We start from the raw sequence: 17,051 nt of genomic DNA on the forward strand, positions 1-17,051 counted from the left end.
AGCATACCTATGCTTCTTGGGGGCATTCCAGGCCCACAGCCAGGTCCACGGCACACACACAATCCCCCTCCTTGGCCTCCTACTGGTCCAAGTGTCCAGTGAGCAAGCTGCCTCGGCTGCTCCCACCTCTAGCTCTGTCCCGGCCCCAAGGACTGGAAAGGATGCCCCTGTCCAGGCCGTACTGATAAATACAGAAACTCCACCTTTATTGGCTGTATAAACATCTCTGGGCTGTACATACATTTCATACATCGTAGTGGAGGGCCGAAGGGGGGACCCCAGCAACACAGCAGCTCACCCCCTTTCCCCAAGGCCCACCCACTCTGTGCAAACCAAGGCCAACAGCTCCTGCTCCCTCCTCCTCCCAGGAGAAGTCACTGCATGGGAAGGGGGTCAGGGGTCAAGGCAATAGGAGACAGGAGGGCTTGGCGGGGGAGGACACATGTAAGTGCTAGAATCAAACACTGAAGTGAAACAGGCAACTGGCACAGGCAGCAAGCTGGGGCCCGGGGAGTAGGCAAGGAAGGGGAGTGAGGGGCCAAGCTGCCCTCTGGGCTCATGACCACGGCAGGAGAGACCTGCTCTGGAGTCTCTGCCTATAACCCAGGGGACTAGGGACGAGGGTGCCACGGGTATCCCAAGGTTGGCAAGGAGGGAAGAGGAGCCAAGGCCCCAGCCCCCCTCACCGAGCAGCCCCTCTCTCACTCCACTAAACATATAACGGACACCCACGTAGGTGCGTAGGGCTACGGGGGGAACAGAGACTCAGATTCTCTGTGGGACTATACGCTGCCTGAGCAGGCAGTGAGGGAGAACACGGGCTCTCAGGGGAAAGAACAGAGACCCTGGAATAGTATTCCTGGGCCAGCAGTCAGTGGAAGGAGAAAGAAGGCCCAAGAGAGCCCCCCTAGCCCAGCCAGGGGGGATGACAGCAGCAACTGGTCCGCACAATGAGGACAGGGAACAAAAGAGAGAAGATGCCACGAGAAATACTGTGGTAAATAGGGGAGGGGGCGCTCTCTACTCCACCCTCTGCAAAGCCTCGTGCCCGAAAAGCAGCTGAGACGGGTGCCCACTCCTCTCCACTCGGCCAGTGGAGAAAGGGGGGTGCGAGTGTCCACCAGCCAAAGCAAGTGGGACCCACCAAGCTAGCAACACCATTCTTTGGGCCTGTTCCTTTCCAACCAGGGACTTAGGCCCAGCACTGACTGATGATTGGGATGCACCAGGTCAGGAACGTGGGCACAGAGGGGCTTGGCAGGGGCCTGATCTGGGAGAGGCAGAGGGACTACGCACTCCCTGGGGCCTGCTGGGTAAGCAAATCCTGGAAGGCAGGAACTGGGCACCTGGTTCCGCAAAGGGCGAGGAAAAGGAGACGGGGCAGGTCTAGGGCAGAAGCCCCTAGCCACTCAAGGGATGCAGATCCACTTTGACTTTTTCCCCACAGCTCAGCATTCCAATGGTGGGGAAGAAGCCCCCGGAAGGTACAACAGCATCCTTCTTCCCGATGATCTTGCCATTCCGGGTGAAGAAAACCTGGGGGTGGGGACATGACGGGAGTGGAGCAGGCTGGCTCTGGCCTCCTCTGACGATGCTAGAGCCACACAGGCCTGAACCCCAAGCACTCCCAACTCCCAGAGCCGCCAGAGGGGAGAGACTCGGGGTGATGCGGAAAGTGACCACAAGGGGGCGTCCGGAAACCAGCTCCCTACCGCAGTCGGGGCAGCATCCAGCACCTCAGAACACGCCCACCAGGCTTTCCCCTCTTCCGGGCTCCGGCCAGCCAAGCCCAGGAACCCTAGTCCAACCCCACACCCTCCCCACTCACCACCACCTTCTTGCCCTCATGCTCTTGCTCAATCTCTTCCCCATCTTCTTCCTCTTCCTCTTCCTCCTCTTCCTCTTCTCCCTCCTGGTGCAGGTACATGACATTCCGGACGTTCCGGACAGCTCGGGCAGTTGGGGACAGGATCACTGTGTCACAACTGTCATCACTGTCACCTAGGAGGCCAGGAAACCTGAGCTCCCGCGGTGCTGCCCCCACCATCCACCCGACCAGCCTGGCTGGCCACCCCCACCCCACTCACCCTCACTGTCCAGAATGTAGTCCCGGGGGAACATGATTCCACAGCCCATGATGTCCCCTTTATAACAGCGGGGCCCGAAGGGGTCCCCCACGCCACTGCCATGGAAGATCTTCCCATCATCTGTCCGGGGGAGGGGAGAAGAGAAGACACACACTTGAAGGAGGGGCTGACACTCTACCCCACCCCCCAGAGAGGCCCCTGCTTCAAGCAGAATGCTTGCCCACCTCCCCTGGCCCTGAGGAAGGGAAGGGGGGCATGGTGAAACAAAAATGGAGAGACAGAAGTAGAAAGAGGCCCTAGATTTTTAAAAAAGAGACACAATGTCTGTTCACTCAGGGAGCTGAGGGGCAGACTCCATCAGGGAGCTAGTGGGAGAGGGGAGAGGGGCCAAGAAGGGGATGGAGGTGACACCAGGGCTCATGGCAACTCCTCTCTGAAGAAAGCCCTAAAGGAAGTGAAGCCGACCAAAAAAAGAAAGTGCAGAATCTGCAAGAAAGGCGCAAAGGGAGCCAACTCAGAGGTCTGGAATGTCCAGTTTGGGCCCAGATCCCCCGCCCCTGTTCGGCTCCCCTCGCTTTTCAGGCTGGGAGGAAAAATACAGACGAGGAGACAGCACTACCAGCCTGGGAAGGGGGGATGAGACAGCAGCAGGGGAAAGGCTCTCCGGCCAGACGCTGGAGGGGAGACCATCTGCGGGGGGTCAGGAAAATGGATGTCCCTGCGTCTGTACATTCCCCGGCGGCCCTCGGGCAGCCCCAACACACTGCCCAACTCACCGGCATGATAAGCCACAGAGCCTCTGCTCCAGCCAGGGTGTCTGTTTTTGGGATAATCCTGCACCAAGAAGGAAAAAGAAAACCTACGGTAGCATGCATGGAAGAGGACAGGAGAGGGCATCTGAACCTTCAGTCTTCTCAGACAGATGGCTGCTCACACCCCTGCGGCCTCCCACACCCTTCAGGCCCTGGGGAAGCAGGGCAAGCAGGGCAGGTGACCAGGGCACCTGGCTTTCACGGCCGGGGCTGCAGGCTGCCCCCACCCCACCTTCGGGCTCAGTGTGCGTGGTGCAGTCACGATCCTCTACCAGGTCCTAGGTCGGGGCGGAGGAGGGGGCGGTCTGTACCCTCCCACAGCGAACACATACAACCATATTCTGTCCTGGGTTAAGACCCTCCCACCACAGCCTGCCCACCTCTCTCTGATTTCCCCAAGAGTTTCCGGGCCCCATCCCAACAGCCCCAGAGCTGAGCAGCTCTACAGGTAAAAAGCCAGCACGAGTGCCCACCTTCCGGGCCAGCCCCAAGGCAATGTAGCATTTCTCTCCAGGGTCCACGATCTCCACCTCAAAGTAGTGGCTGCGGGTGCTCAGTGGGTGCCGGGCCTGGGCCAGCCCCACGTCGACGATGCTCTTGCCCTTGCCCAAGTACTCCAGCAGCTGTGGGGGAAGAGCCAAGGGCAGTGGGTGGTGCGAAGGGCAGACGGACACCTGCCCTAGAAACCTGGTCCCAAGATATTCGAGACCAGTTTCCTGGTCTGACAAAACCTCTGGCTGAAAGGGAAAGGCTCCTAGAGGTGCACCGTGGGCCCCACTGTTCTAGGCAGGCCTGAGAGAACGGGGCGGACTGGCGGGTAGCACACACCTGCCCCCGAGCCAGACTCTCCTTGCTCTGGGGGAGAAGCGGACAGCAGCGCAGCAACCCAGACGGCTGAGCACCAGGCAGCACACGGGGGTCTCGAGGCTGTGGCACACCTCCCTGAATCGCCCTGCTGGTCGAGGCCTCCCCAGGGGCCTTGGGCGCAGAGGAGGAGCCGTCAAGACTAGGCTGAGCGCACCGCTGGAGAGGCCTAATGGAGGGGACAGGGAGGGTGTGGGGGGGGGGTGCCAGCTCCAGATGTCTGAGGGAGGGGAGACGAGCTCAGAAACCAGTTCTGCCTGGGATGGGACCACCATAATTCCTCAAGGCCTGTTTCACTTGGCTTCGGACACGGCTGGGTCAGGGAGGTGCTGAGGAGAGCCAGGGAACCCAGAACGACCAGCTCTGTGCCTTTACTTAACGTGAGGGCGGGGAACGGGTGAGCCAGACACATGAAGGCGAGCCTTCCTGTTCACAGCCCCTCACGGCTTTCATTGCGCAGGGGCGTGTGGAGGTGGGGAGGGGGGGGCGACTGATGGACTCTTGGGGCTCTTCAGTTCCACAATGGTCCTGCCTGGGCATGATGGGGCGGCAACCCCCAAGCTGGGCGGATTTATTTATCAGTTGTCATGGTAATGGTGGGGTTATGACTCAACCCCATCCCCTCTTCCCCCACCCTCAGCATCACCTGGGAGTCCTTAATCCCTTTTTAATTAGCCAAACTGCCCCTCAAGACTTCATTCTACCCTCCCGCCCCTCCAGCCCCAAAGAAAACACTGCCTGGGGACCTCCTCCACTTATCCCTGGCAAGACTTGGACGCTGGCCTCTCACCCCCAGAGAACTCCTGCCTGAACAGGCAAGGAATGAGGCTCGCCTGCACCGGCGCGGAAGCCTGTGTGTGTCTCCGGCAGAGGGAGGGCCCGCATCCTCACCGCCTTCTTCAGAGAGGAACCGGAGGGACCGGGTCCCCTTCTCAGCCTTGGATCCCCGAAGCCCTGGCACCTCAAGTCCATCCTGCCCCCACCCCCACCAAAAGAGACCTGGCGGCAGGGGGAGGCGACCAGGGGAAAAGCCAGAGCTGCATGGGATCCACACCCAGGCTCTTTCCATTTCCTCCAGCCACGACCCCATGTGTTTCAGGGACCCCACGTGTTTCGGGGACCCCACGTGTTTCGGGTTACGCTGGCTCTTTGATATTCACAGGCCTAGCCCGGGTCTTCTCTGTTTGTTCACACTGCTTGCTTTCCTCACAACTGGTCCCCGGCAGGCCATCTTCTGATCTACTGCGGCCCACACCGCTGGAATTCCCCTCACGGTCCTCTGGTCCTCTGCGTTCTCTGCTCAGCCTGCCTTCCTCCCCCGTGGCTCCCTGAGAGCGGGAGGGGTGGCGCCTGAGAGCGGGAGGGGTGACACTCCACCCAGCGGAGCAGCCCCAGCCCACCCTCTCCGGCCAGCACTGCAGAACTGGGTGGGGGACCCCGCAGCTGCCCTTGACCACGCCATCCAACTGGCCTCGGCGTAGGAAACACAGTGTTCTCCACTTCCAGAGCCAAGAGACAGACGCTCCAGATCCCGATCCTTGGGAAAAACCCGCCCAACCATTCGCTCGGCCTCAGCCCTGAGGAGGGCAGCCACTGCAGTCTCGTCTGTGGAGAGGGTGGGGACGCTTCCTCCAGCTGACAGGTCAGGAGGACGAGGCACACGACGGTGGGACTCTGAAACCCACTCCCCGGCCGGCACATCGCTCAGACAGACGGCGGACAGCTGGGAGGCTAGGTCCCTGCAAATGCTGCCCTCCCCAAGAGAGGAACACCCGCCCCTCAGGGCATAAGCCGCCCCCATTCATCTGCTCCTCAACCATCGGCTCCCCTGCTCCTGTCCAGTGAAGTCCCCCCGAGTCCTGAGAGCGGGTCCTCCGGAGCGTTCTCTGCACTTACAGGGGCAGGTGGGCACTGTGGCCTCCCCGACGGATCCTAGCTTGAGTTCACTGCCCCCCTCCTGACACCAGGGCTGCTGGCGACCTAGAGCAGATGGGAGGGTCAGCCCCTGAGTTGCCAGACTCTCAATGCCAGTCCCTCAATCTGTGCCTCTCAGTTTGAAAGAGAACCACACAGACCTGCGTTCCACTCCTAACTCCTGTTACTTACTAGCCACTAACTTTGAGGAACTGACTTTCCCTGCTTTAGGCCTCAGTTTCTTCACCAGTAAAACAGGGTTACTACCGCCCGCATTTGCGAAAAGACTAAATGAAGTGAGGTGCTCAGCATGAGCATGGGCCCAGCAGCTCGTCGGCACATGTTCTCCTCTCCCTAAGTCAGGAAATAGGGGCTAGACCAGAACACACCAACACAGTAACAGTCACCCCAAAGCTACAACAGACTAGACGGGCCAAGCACAGAAGGAAAGAGTCCTTCATCTCAGCCCTTACCTCCAACTACAACGGCCCCTTAGGCTCCCAGAACTGGTCACCCCTCCAGGAGAGATGAGCACGCCCCAGGTTACTCTACCCCAACCCACCAGCCGTCCCCTCTCAGTGCTTCTCCTCCAACAACGCCCAATCAATGGGAATGCTCCCCTACATCTTCGGTGGGGGTAGGGGCACCCTTTCCTTGGGACTTTCAAGCCCCCTTGACTCCTGTGCCTCCCTTCCCACACCCACAAAGCCTTGGGAGGCCAAACAGGTGGACTCGAGGGCACGGAGCTGAGGCTGCAGAACCAAGTGCAGAGAGCCTCGCACTCCAACCCCCACCGCGTACCAGCAGCGCCTTCCCAGCCTCTTCTCTCCTGCTGGTATCCGCCCTCCTCCTCTTGCCAGCAGAGACCCTAATCCCTCTTGACAGGAGCACAGGCGGGCTCAGTGCCCTGAGGGCCTAGAAGCAGCTGAGACAGGAGCCCAGAACGTGCTCCCCACCGGCCAGCTCAGGCCCCAACACGGTCTCCTCCTGGGTTGGGTTGGGGGAGGACCCCTGGAGGGTGGGGCCTCATTCACCCCTCTCTGTGTACCAGAGCTGTTGCCCCGTCACTAAGGAGTTGTCAGAGGAGCTAGGAGCAGGAAACAAAGACAGAGGAGTCTAATCCCCCAGCTCTACCTACTGCCCCCCACCCTCCACACGGGACTTCACTTTGCAGGCCCGGGGGCAGGGATGAGGTGAGGGGCAACACCCCCATCCCGGAGCAAACACAGCAGCACCTCTTCAACACCCTCAGAGCTCTGCAAAGGGGGGACTCTTCGGGAGGGGAAACTGAGGCCACAGGACGCAGGGGGAAGAATTCCACTCAAGAAAGAGTCAGGTCTGTCTATATACAAACAACTGTTGGAGCTAGGTAGTGGATAGACGGGTGCTTACTGTTCCATTTTTTCAACTTTTCTGTATGTTGGAAATTGTTCATAATGTAATATTAGAGCCAAAAAAGGGGGGTCAGTAATTTGCCCTTCTTTGTGGGAAGAACCAGTGATAAGCGGAGAGAGAGGATAACTGAGACTCCAAACTGAGAGAGAGGCCTAGGAGCCAAAGGCTCCCATGGCATAAGCTCCCCTAGAAGGGCCGGGCTGAGGGGGCTAGTCAGGAGACTCGCAGGGCAAGTAGGAACTTAAGCCCAGGAACTCCGGACTCATCTTACGAGAGGGGCCAGGAGGAGAGATAAGGCTACAGGAGAGGGGCTGGGGAGAAGGCCACAGCATGTCTCTGGCACTGGACAGGGTGGGGGCAAGGGATCAAAGAATGAATATCTGGTCTTCGTTTCATGGCTAATTCACCGTGTGACATTTGAACAAGTCTCTTCATTTCTGTCTGGGGCTGTCTCTTCACCAGCCACACAACAAAAAGAGCTCTGGGAACACGGGGGGGTGTCACGATGACTAGGACTACGGGAAGGGGCCCCAGGCATCCTGGGTCTCGGCGCCAAGGACGCTACAGGTCCTGCACGCCAGCTAACGGTCTCCGGCTCTGTGCTTGGAAGCCCGGGACCGGATGGCGTCAGAGCCTCTCCCAAACCTTTATGGTTCTAAAGGGCACTCTACTGGAAACATCACCCAAGGCAGGAGAAACAGGCTCCAACCAACAACAAGAGGTCTGAGGCCCCAGGGAAAGGCCCCCTGCAGAGGGGACGGAACACGGGAAGAGCAAAGAGGAGAAAGAGCTGAGCCAGACATCTTTAGAACGGGAGGCACAGGCATGGCCCAAATGACCTCTCCCAGGCTCCTCCAGGAAACACAACTCTGAGGGCTGGATCAGAAATACACTGGAAGGTCAAAAGGGACAAGAGGGAGCAGGACAAGAGACAAGTGGGGATGGAAGAAACTGGGTAAGTCACCCTCATTTGGAAGATAGGGTAGTGGGCAAGAGGAGAAGAGAGGCAAATATCCATCCAGAGGCTCATGCCCCAGCCTACCCGAGAGGGGCAGGTGCTCAGGGAACAGTGTGCCCACCCTGCCAGCAATCCCAAACTGGGGTGAGGGTCTGAGAGAAGGGCCCAACTTCACAGCTTATGTCTAAGAAAGAAAAAATTCTCCAACATGTGACCTGAGGCCATTGGGGGAGGGCAGAGAGGAAGGAAGGCTATTTATAAACGTCTACAGGATTCTACATCAATTAGAAAAGATTGCCTGGGAGGAGCTGGGGGCAGAGTGGGGACAGGTCCAGGCAGGGAAAGGATGCCAGGAAAACACTCTTAAGGAGAGGTCAGGGATGAGAGCTGGAACATCGCCCTGGCTCAGTCCCAAGTTCAACTCTGTAGATGTTGTCACAATCATGGTGGAAGGGGGAAAAGAAAGGAAAGAGAGAGGGTCAAGGAGTGGGCATGTGAAGGCCCTGGCTTGCAGCCACCAGTCCTCAGACCCCCGTGCCAGAGGGGGTGCAGAGTGTCAGAAGCAACAGAAGGGCACCCATTCTGCCATTTTCCTTGGGTTAGACTCACCTTGAACTCCAGAATGGGGGCAGCCTTGCTCATAATCCACTCCCACCTCCCACTGTTTCTGTTTTGCTATCAAAGCCTGAGTTGAAAACAGCCTGGGTTGGGGTGAGAAGGCCAGCGGGTGGAGAAAAAGGTTGAGCCGGGAGCAAGAGAGCAGCAGAGGGACAATTCGAAGTGGGAGGCCCGAGCAGCCCACTGGAGGTCAGGGCCAGACCCCTGACTCAGCAGCCATTCACTCCCAACCCAGCAAGAGGCACAGAGGGAGAGAGGAAGAATTTCCCTCTCCCAAGGTCCATGTACTCCCCAAGAAAGTTTCAAATCCAGGGAGAGACCAAAACAGGTACAACGGGAAGATGTATAAAAAGGCGAGCTTTGGAGAGTCAAGGATTCTCACGGAACCCTCATCTGCTTTGGTTCTCGTTCTCTATTAAAATGCAGCGAAAAAAAAATAAAAGAAAAAAAAATGCAGCGGGGAGACAGGAGACGCGGACATTCACGCTTACTACAAAAAGATCTCCGAACCTTCCCCCACAGGAGTGGGACCTGCGACCACACGGGAGCCACAGCACAGTGAATGGAAAACTTGGGCCCGCCGAACTGGGATCAGGCCCAAAGGGGATCCAGGCATCCCGCCTCCAAATGAGCCCCAGCCTCTCAAAGGCACATGTGCAGGGCAGCAGAGGGTACCAGGTACAGAAGGAACCAAAGAAGGCAAAGGAGAGCCTAGTGCTGTTCTGAGAGTGAAGCAAATAACCTGAGTTCTCAGGGATGGGGAGGGGAAGGGACACAACCGGCGCTAAGGAGAACACAGATCTGGAATCAGAGAATCATGTCAAGGCCCCAAATCCCCATTTCCCAAAACCTCAGAAAAGACACCGTCTTCACTCCCCATTCTAAGCAACTCAGACCCGCTTATGTGGCCCACAGGTGTTCCGCCCAGCCCTCCCCGTCCACTCGTCCGCCCGCCGCCCCACCGCGTCTCACTCACGGTTCCGCAGACTCGGACATCGTGCAGCCGGCCCCACTCGTCCTCGTAACTGTCCACCATCATGACACTGTCATCCTCGCGGCCCAGCTCGGCGTTGAGGTGCAGCCGCACCTCCTCCCCCAGAGAGTGCATGCCCACTGCCGGGAACAGTCCGTCTGGGGACATGGGCATGATGGTGGAGCCCACCTGCAGCGGGGGGAGGGAGCGTTGGAGGGAGGGAGCTGCCGCCTGGCTCCCTCTTCCAGAGCTCACCTACTTCTCACTAGGGTACTTGCGAGATGATGCGACAAATAATTGTCACGCGCACTGAAGACAGAAAAACAGGTACAGGGCGCCTGGTGGCTCAGTTGGTTAAGCAACTGCCTTCGGCTCAGGTCATGCCCCTGGAGTCCTGGGATTGAGTCCCGCATTGGGCTCCCTGCTCGGCAGGGAGTCTGCTTCTCCTTCTGACCCTCCCCCATCTCGTGCTCTCTCTGTCTCATTCTCTCTCTCTCAAATAAATAAAATCTTTAAAAAACAAAAAATTTTTAAAAACCCAGAGGTACAGAAAAGTCTAAAACGTTGCTGAGGACCCCTGGCCGAGCAAGGTGTGCACAGAGGTAGAAGGCAAACACAAGTCTCCTGACTTGCTGCCGAATGCTTTCGGCACCTGAGTTCTGGGGCAGGAAAGCGCAGAGGCGCCGACGCCAAGGAAGGACGTCGTGGTCGAGGCCGAGGCCTGAGAAAGTGATCCTCCCAGGGTGGGAGAGCGAGCTGGGTAGGAGAAGAAAGACAGCTGGGGGTCCCTCTCTTCTGTTTGCTCTTCTCCATCCCTTCACCACTACTAGCCTCTCTCTGAAGAAGGAAGGAAAGAAGTGAAACAAGAAAATCACACATAGAAAGGACATATCCTCAAAAGCATTCAAGTCAAAGCTCCGAAGAGGACCTCCAGCTTAGGCATCCAGGCCATAACCTCTCCCTCTCTTTTGCTGCTCAAAACCTTTCCCCACATCCCCTGATCCTGTCCCCCGCAATCTCTGCTCACCCCTCACTGCACCAACCTGTCCCTCTGCATCTACCATCAAGGCTAGCATCCCGGCCTCCCTGGGCAGGGGAAGTGGCTTCTCCTACATGCAGGCTTCGGGAGAAGCTGAGGATGGCCTGAAGGAGGTGGGAACTAAGCCTAGGGGGTCGCTGGGCAAGCCCCAGCCAGTAGAATATTTTCATTCTCACAAGTCCTTGGATGGCTTCAAGCCACTCAAATCCCACCCAGGATTTCCCACTCACCCGTTTCCCATTTTTGGTGAAGAAGATCTGGGCAGTCTGCACATCAAAGGACACAGGCTCAATGCCGCAGCCAATCCGGTCCCCGGAGTTGCACTTTGACCCGAACTGGCGGCCTTTGGCTCGGCCATTGTACAGCCTGTGGACGGAGCGGCACAGACACAGGACCTGAGCCTGGCCTCCCAACTTCTCCAGGGCACTGGCCCCTGGGGCCCGTCTTGCTGCTCCCAGTCACTCTGTGATGCATCTACCTGCGTCCACGCATGAGCTCCACCCTCCCCTCTAAGTCCGCGAACCTCCAAGGCTCGCTATCAGGCCACCTTCCCGTCCTGATCAGAAAAGTCCATGAAAAACCCCAACGTACGTGAAAGAATAGCAAAAGCCACCCAAGGCAGTCCTTTGTATCTAAGGTCCCCGCACCCATAGGAAAGGGGTCAGGCTCCACGGCAGGCAACTCACTTGCCGTCATCAGCATGGTAGGCTACGGAGTCAGGCAGCCAGCCCGGCTGGTGATCCAAGCTGTAGTACTGAGGGACCAGCCCCACAGCAATGGTGCCCCGGACCCCGCTGTCCACAATCGACACCTGGCGGGAGGAGAGCAGGGCAGTTAGCAGGCACCAGAAATGGGACGAATTGCTGGGCCCTGGGGAGGGGCAGTCAGACATCAAAGACTCAAAGAGGCCCAAAGAGACAAAAGACATGAGAATCAGAGAAAAGACAGGGCACTGACGGGAGAACTGGGGAGACTGGGGAGACGGGGAACTGGGAGACTGATTACGCAGAAAATCATTTCCAAGTCATGGAAAAAGATAGGAGATGGGCTTGGGTTAGCGGGTGGGAAAGGCCATGAGTCAGAGTCTGGGATATGTGTCAAAGTCAACCTGGCTGAGGAGCAGGCAAGCAGAAGGGACAGGGTGACGGGACTAGGGCACCTATCTCTCAGCTGAGGCACCATGCTATCCTGGGCCCTTTTCTCAGCCAAGTAGACGGCCCTGATGGAAAATTCAAAGGATCAGATCAAGAATCTAGTAAAAGAGTTCTCTGGAGCTTAACAAGCTCACCCCCTACTCTGCCCACCCACTGCCTTGATCACCTCAAAATAATTGCTGTCCTTGGTCAGAGGTCGAGAAGCCACGTAGCAGCCAACTTCACCGGAGTTTCCATGGTAACTGACGGAGGAATGGGAGGGGGGAGTTCCATTAGCAGCCTAGCCCAGGAGTTGGGGGGAGGGCCTCAGCATCCTCCCGCCCCACCCTGTGAAGCCCAACACAGAGGAGAATCCATCAGGCCACACTTCAGGACGTCTGCACAGACACCATAACAAGATCCTTGAGGTCACCCACCCCTCCTGCTGCCTCCAGCCAGGGTCCAACCCACATCAGACCAACACAAGCCTGGCTCTTTCATTTCCAGGGGGAAAAGAATGCAGAGCCTCCCTTAGTTGCCTAGTAGGGGTCTCACAACCCTGTCTAACCTCAGTCCCTCATGCTGCAGCTTCGGCCCTTTTCCTCTGGCTCTGTCCTCAGGGGAGCTGAAGAACGGCTGGTCTCTATTCTCTGTACCAAAGCCCTTCGTAGACTGGAAGCCGGTTATTCAGTCCCCACTCCTTTCTTGTCTCCAGGCTAAATAGCACTACTTCCTTCCCCCTTCATCAAGGACAACTTTGTGAGAGAATTCGGCTCAGAAGGAGTCAAGGAAGGGGCTCCAGCCAGAGAAGAGAGAGAAAACAAACACAAACACACACACTGAAGGGCTGGAAGGTGGTGGGCAGGGTGCACCACAGAACTGTCCTTCCCATCACAGGAAATCCACTGCCTCCAAAATGGCTAGTCTCCACCAACCCAACCCCTGACACTCGGGCTGAGGAGACAGACACGCCACAGCCCCACTGGAGTCCTCTCAACAAGGCACTGGGGCAACTCAAGACACCAGCAGCTTCCTGCCTCTGACATGACTGCTTCCCACATGGACAAGGACAGAGCGACCCAGAGGCACAGGCAGAAGGGAGCGCGGGCTGGAGCAGCACACACTAAGTTCCGACAGGCCTCCAGGGTCAAAGGCCCTCCCAGTCGAAGGCCTTCCTCTTTCTCCGAAAAAGCCCTTTTTCGTCTCTAAGATCTGGCAGAGCAAGGAAAATGTGAAAGCACCCCCCTACACTCACCTCAAAGTGTCTCCATCTACAAGAATGTGCTTGAACCTCTCCTGGTATCGGAAAGCCCGGACCTCCCGAATCTCCCGGATCCTCCGGCGCCAATTCAGAAACCGGTAGTGCAGGTTGAGGTCATCCATCTTGTTCATGAGAACAAACCTGCCATGGGGAGAAGGGGACTGAGAAGGAAGCAGGGCCCTGAGCAAAGCATCTCAGCCTGCTCGACCCAGAATGTGGACGGGGCACCGGACTCGAAGCCAGGCAACAATCCCCATCCGCGTCCTTTCATTCGGCAAACATGCACTGAGCTCCTACTGTGTGCATCGTTCTTGGTGCTAGGGATAGAGCTGCGAACAAGATGGGTGGGATTCCTGTTCTCACAGCACTGCCATCCTAGTCAGGAGGCATGACAGATGAGACACAGACCCGACAATGTGGGACATGGAAGAAACAGCAGAGTGGCGTGACACAGAATAATGCGGTAAAGTCTAAAAACCACTTTGGATACAGTGGACAGAGGAGGCCTCTCTGAGGTGACATTTGAGTTGAGAACAGGCCAGGCACGTGATAAGCCCAAAAAAGAGTACTTCAGGCAGAGGGAACAGCCAGGACAAAGGTCCTAGGGTGAAAGGGAGCAGGCATGGTAGAGGAATAGAAAGGCCGGGGTGGCTGGTGTGTAGGGAATGTTCAGAAGAATGTTCAAAAAGAGGACGGGAAGAAGGCAGAGGCCAAAGAGAAACCCTACAAGGCCCTACAGACCACGTTATTTTATTCCAAGTGGGACAGGAAACCTCTGGAGGGTTTTAAGCAAGAAAATGATAGGATTTTAAGGTTTATCAGATCTTAAAGATCATTCAGGCTGTTGACTGGAGAACTGATCATAACAGAAGCAAGAGCTGAAGAGGCAAACAATTAAGTAGGAGGTTGCCGCAGCAGCTCCAATGAGACATGGCATCCATTAGGATGGTAGCAGTGAAGACGGAGAGTAGAATGACCTGGGTATTTAAACCACCAGCAATGCTAATGGATGGATGCATGGATGGATGGACCGAAGGATTTTTCCTGGAAGCCAAAAGTGAGAAAAACGGGAGGTAATTTTCTGTTGCCATCACCCAACACAGGGGTTCCATCCAGGCCTGACAGTGCCTTGCATACAGTAGGTGCTTCAATAAGCCTCAGCGGGGCTGAACTGAATCCTAAAGCGCCTGTTACACCCTCCTGCAGCAGCTGCAAGCCACCACGTGGCCCAGAAGGGTAGGCACCAGGGGGCTGCCCTCCTCGCACGCGGCCAGGGCTCCACCCCAGACAGACACTGGCCCCCAGACCTGGGCACGTCTGCCCGCCCAGAAGCGCACAGCCTTGGCACCCGCGAGTGGCAGCCGCACCGGGTCCCGCCTCCAGCCCGGTCGCTCAGACGAGACCCGGGGGCCCGGGGATCCGGCTCGTCACCGCGATTATGCTCAGTCTGCCCAGGCCCGGCACCGGGGCCGAGGAGGGTCCCGAGGCAGGAAGCCCCGTAACCGGGGCGCAGGCCCCGCCCCTGACCCCGAAGCCTCCGCCCAGGACCCCCGCCTCCCGCCTCAAGCTCCGGGGAGACCCGAGGCCTCCGGGACCCCGCCCCCGATCCCCGCCTACCGGGGCCGCCGCGTCCTCCTCATCCATAGGCCTCTCAGCTCCGCACACTAGCTTTTCGGCCGCAGCCACCACACACATCCGGGTCCCCGCCCTTCCTACGCTCCCGGAGGCCCGCCCCTCCCCACCCACGCCGGCCAATCTGCAGCGGCCCAGGACGACAGGCACCTGCAGCAGCCAACCGGAGGACGCAGGCAGGGCCGGGCGCGGCCCGGTGAACTGGGTACCTAGCGCAGGGTAGGGGCTGGTAAACCCGACTGTCGGAGGGTGGGAGGTGGCGACGTGGCGGCGCGGACGCCGCGCTGGGCGCCCTGGGCGCTGACTGGGCAGTCAGGGGGCGCCTCCTGCGCGGGGCGGGGAGAAGGGCGCGGCGCACCTACCGCGACTGCCAATCTTGCGTGAGCGCTCCGGTGCCCGACGTGAGGCTGAAAGAAAGCTTCATAGGAATGTCCTTTTAATCCGCTCAGCAACCTTCTGAAATGAATCTTGTTATTATCTCCTGCTTGCAGATGAAGATCCTGAGGCTGGCCTCCATAGCTCGTGCGCCTCACTGTTCCCACCTGCTTTATATTCTCCGGAGCTATGCTGTTCCCATCTGCACTCTATTCCCCAGAGCTCCGAGTCATGTCGTCTTCCGCTCATTCTGGGAAGGACAGTCCATTCCAGGAGGAGAGAACTCCGGTTGCAGAAAGCGCAGGGGCGTGAAACATCACGCTGTTCCGGAACGAAGGCTCCGGGTGTGACCTAAAGAAAGTTAGGCCGGAGTCATTATGTGAAGGGAAGAAGGATATGCACATTTATTGAGCACCTACTCAAGGGTGTTTAGGGCTGCCCAGATCGCCTCCCATCACCAGATCTCTCCTCCAGATTGGAGGGTTTTCCCTCCTCTGCATACTCATACCATGTCCTCTGCGCCTCATCGCTAGCACCTCCTACAACCTTTTGTTATTTAAAAGTCACCTCTGTATATAGATCTGTCTCTGCTAGACTGTGATATCCTTCAGACCCTGGGCTTTATCCCGTTCTTAAAATAGTTATTGTTACAAAGGTTAGATGGAATGGAAGCCATCATCTTGTATACCAAAGAGCAGCCACTTGGCATGATGGAAATAGAGGACGGAAGGACCGTAGATGGGAAATTGGGAAATCTGGATTAGAGCCTCAGTTCTGTCTGTGCCTGAGGTCAGGTCTTGGTGTTCTTACCCATAAACAAAAATTTTGAAGCATGTGGTCTCTTAGCTCCCTTCCAACCCCCGGATTGCATAAATCGAGTTACTCTCCCCAACTCATCTCCAGCTCTGGTTTCCTTTTCCTGCTTGTCTTTGACCTCCTCTTCCTGAGCTATAAAAATACCCCAAGCCTCAGCTCAGCTCTTCCCAAAGGCAGCCAAAAAGCAACAGACCAGGGCGGCTCCCAGAGTTACAGCCATCCCACACAGGGTCTCCTGGCTCCTTCCAGGAACTAGCTAGCTAGTTGGGGCCTAAAATGGAGAGATGGCAGAAGAGGGTGTTTCCAAAGTGTTACCGATGACTGGTGATTCCACTCAAGATTTCCTCATCTTCAGGTCCCAGGCGTGGGGCTGGCCCTTTTGGTGAATCCTCAATCTGTTGGCATTCTCAGGATTCAAGTGGTAATTTGTGCTTGATATCTAAATATATTTGATTAAAGAACTTTATTGAGATAGAATGGACATACAATAAACCCAACATATTTAAGGTGTACGATTTTCTAAGTCACGTAAACACTCACGAAAAGTATCACCACGGTCAAAATAGTGAACACACCATCACTTCCAGAAGCATCTTTGTGCTCTTTTTGTAATCCCTCCCTCTTACCCTCTCATCCCCGGGACACAACTAATCTGCTTTTTGTCACGAGTGTAGTTTGCATTTTCTAAAAGTTTACATAAATGAAATCACAGAGTGTACGCCTTTGTGGGGGAGGAGTATCTGGCTTCTTTCATTTAGCCTAATTACTTTGAGGTTCACCCATGTTGTGTCACGTATCAGTAGTTCATTCTGTTTTATTGCTGAGTAGCATGCTTCTGTGTGGATAGACCACAATTTGTTTACGATCCACCTGTTGATGGATGGACATTGGATGGTTTCCGATTTTTGGCTGTTACAAATGAAGCTGCTGTGAACATTCGTGCCAAATCTTTGTATGGACATACATTTCATCTTCTCTTGGGTAAACCCCTAGGAGTGAATGGCTGGGCCACATGGTGGATGTATGCTTAACTTTTTGAGAAATTGCCAAACTGTTTTCCAGAATGGTTGTATCATTTTAAATTCCTATCAGCAGCGTATGAATGTTCCAGTTGCTCCACGCCCTCTCTAACACTGTAGTGGTATTTCATTGTGGTTTTGATTCGCATTTCCAT

General features: G+C 56.6%; 1 protein-coding gene across 2 annotated transcripts; it reads right to left on the bottom strand.

Moving 5' to 3' along the window:
• Nucleotides 1-182: 182 nt before the first annotated feature.
• Nucleotides 183-15,215, bottom strand: SPRYD3 (SPRY domain containing 3). 2 transcript variants are annotated; one of them, XM_008704623.2, is made up of 11 exons: nucleotides 15,049-15,215; nucleotides 13,049-13,195; nucleotides 11,981-12,056; nucleotides 11,347-11,471; nucleotides 10,891-11,026; nucleotides 9,625-9,810; nucleotides 3,373-3,522; nucleotides 2,864-2,921; nucleotides 2,088-2,207; nucleotides 1,829-2,001; nucleotides 183-1,536 (listed from the first exon to the last, which is right to left on the bottom strand). In XM_008704623.2, the coding sequence occupies exons 1-11, from the start codon at nucleotides 15,108-15,110 to the stop codon at nucleotides 1,402-1,404; spliced, it is 1,368 nt and encodes a 455-aa protein (XP_008702845.1). In that variant the 5' UTR covers nucleotides 15,111-15,215; the 3' UTR covers nucleotides 183-1,401. The 2 variants fall into 2 exon arrangements, with proteins under 2 accessions (XP_008702845.1, XP_040498449.1); XM_040642515.1 differs by lacking the exon at nucleotides 15,049-15,215 and adding an exon at nucleotides 14,672-14,806.
• Between the last annotated feature and the right edge of the window lie 1,836 nt (nucleotides 15,216-17,051).

The sequence above is a fragment of the Ursus maritimus genome, unplaced genomic scaffold, assembly GCF_017311325.1.
Source record: "Ursus maritimus isolate PB19 unplaced genomic scaffold, ASM1731132v1 scaffold_26, whole genome shotgun sequence".
Lineage (NCBI taxonomy): Eukaryota > Metazoa > Chordata > Mammalia > Carnivora > Ursidae > Ursus > Ursus maritimus.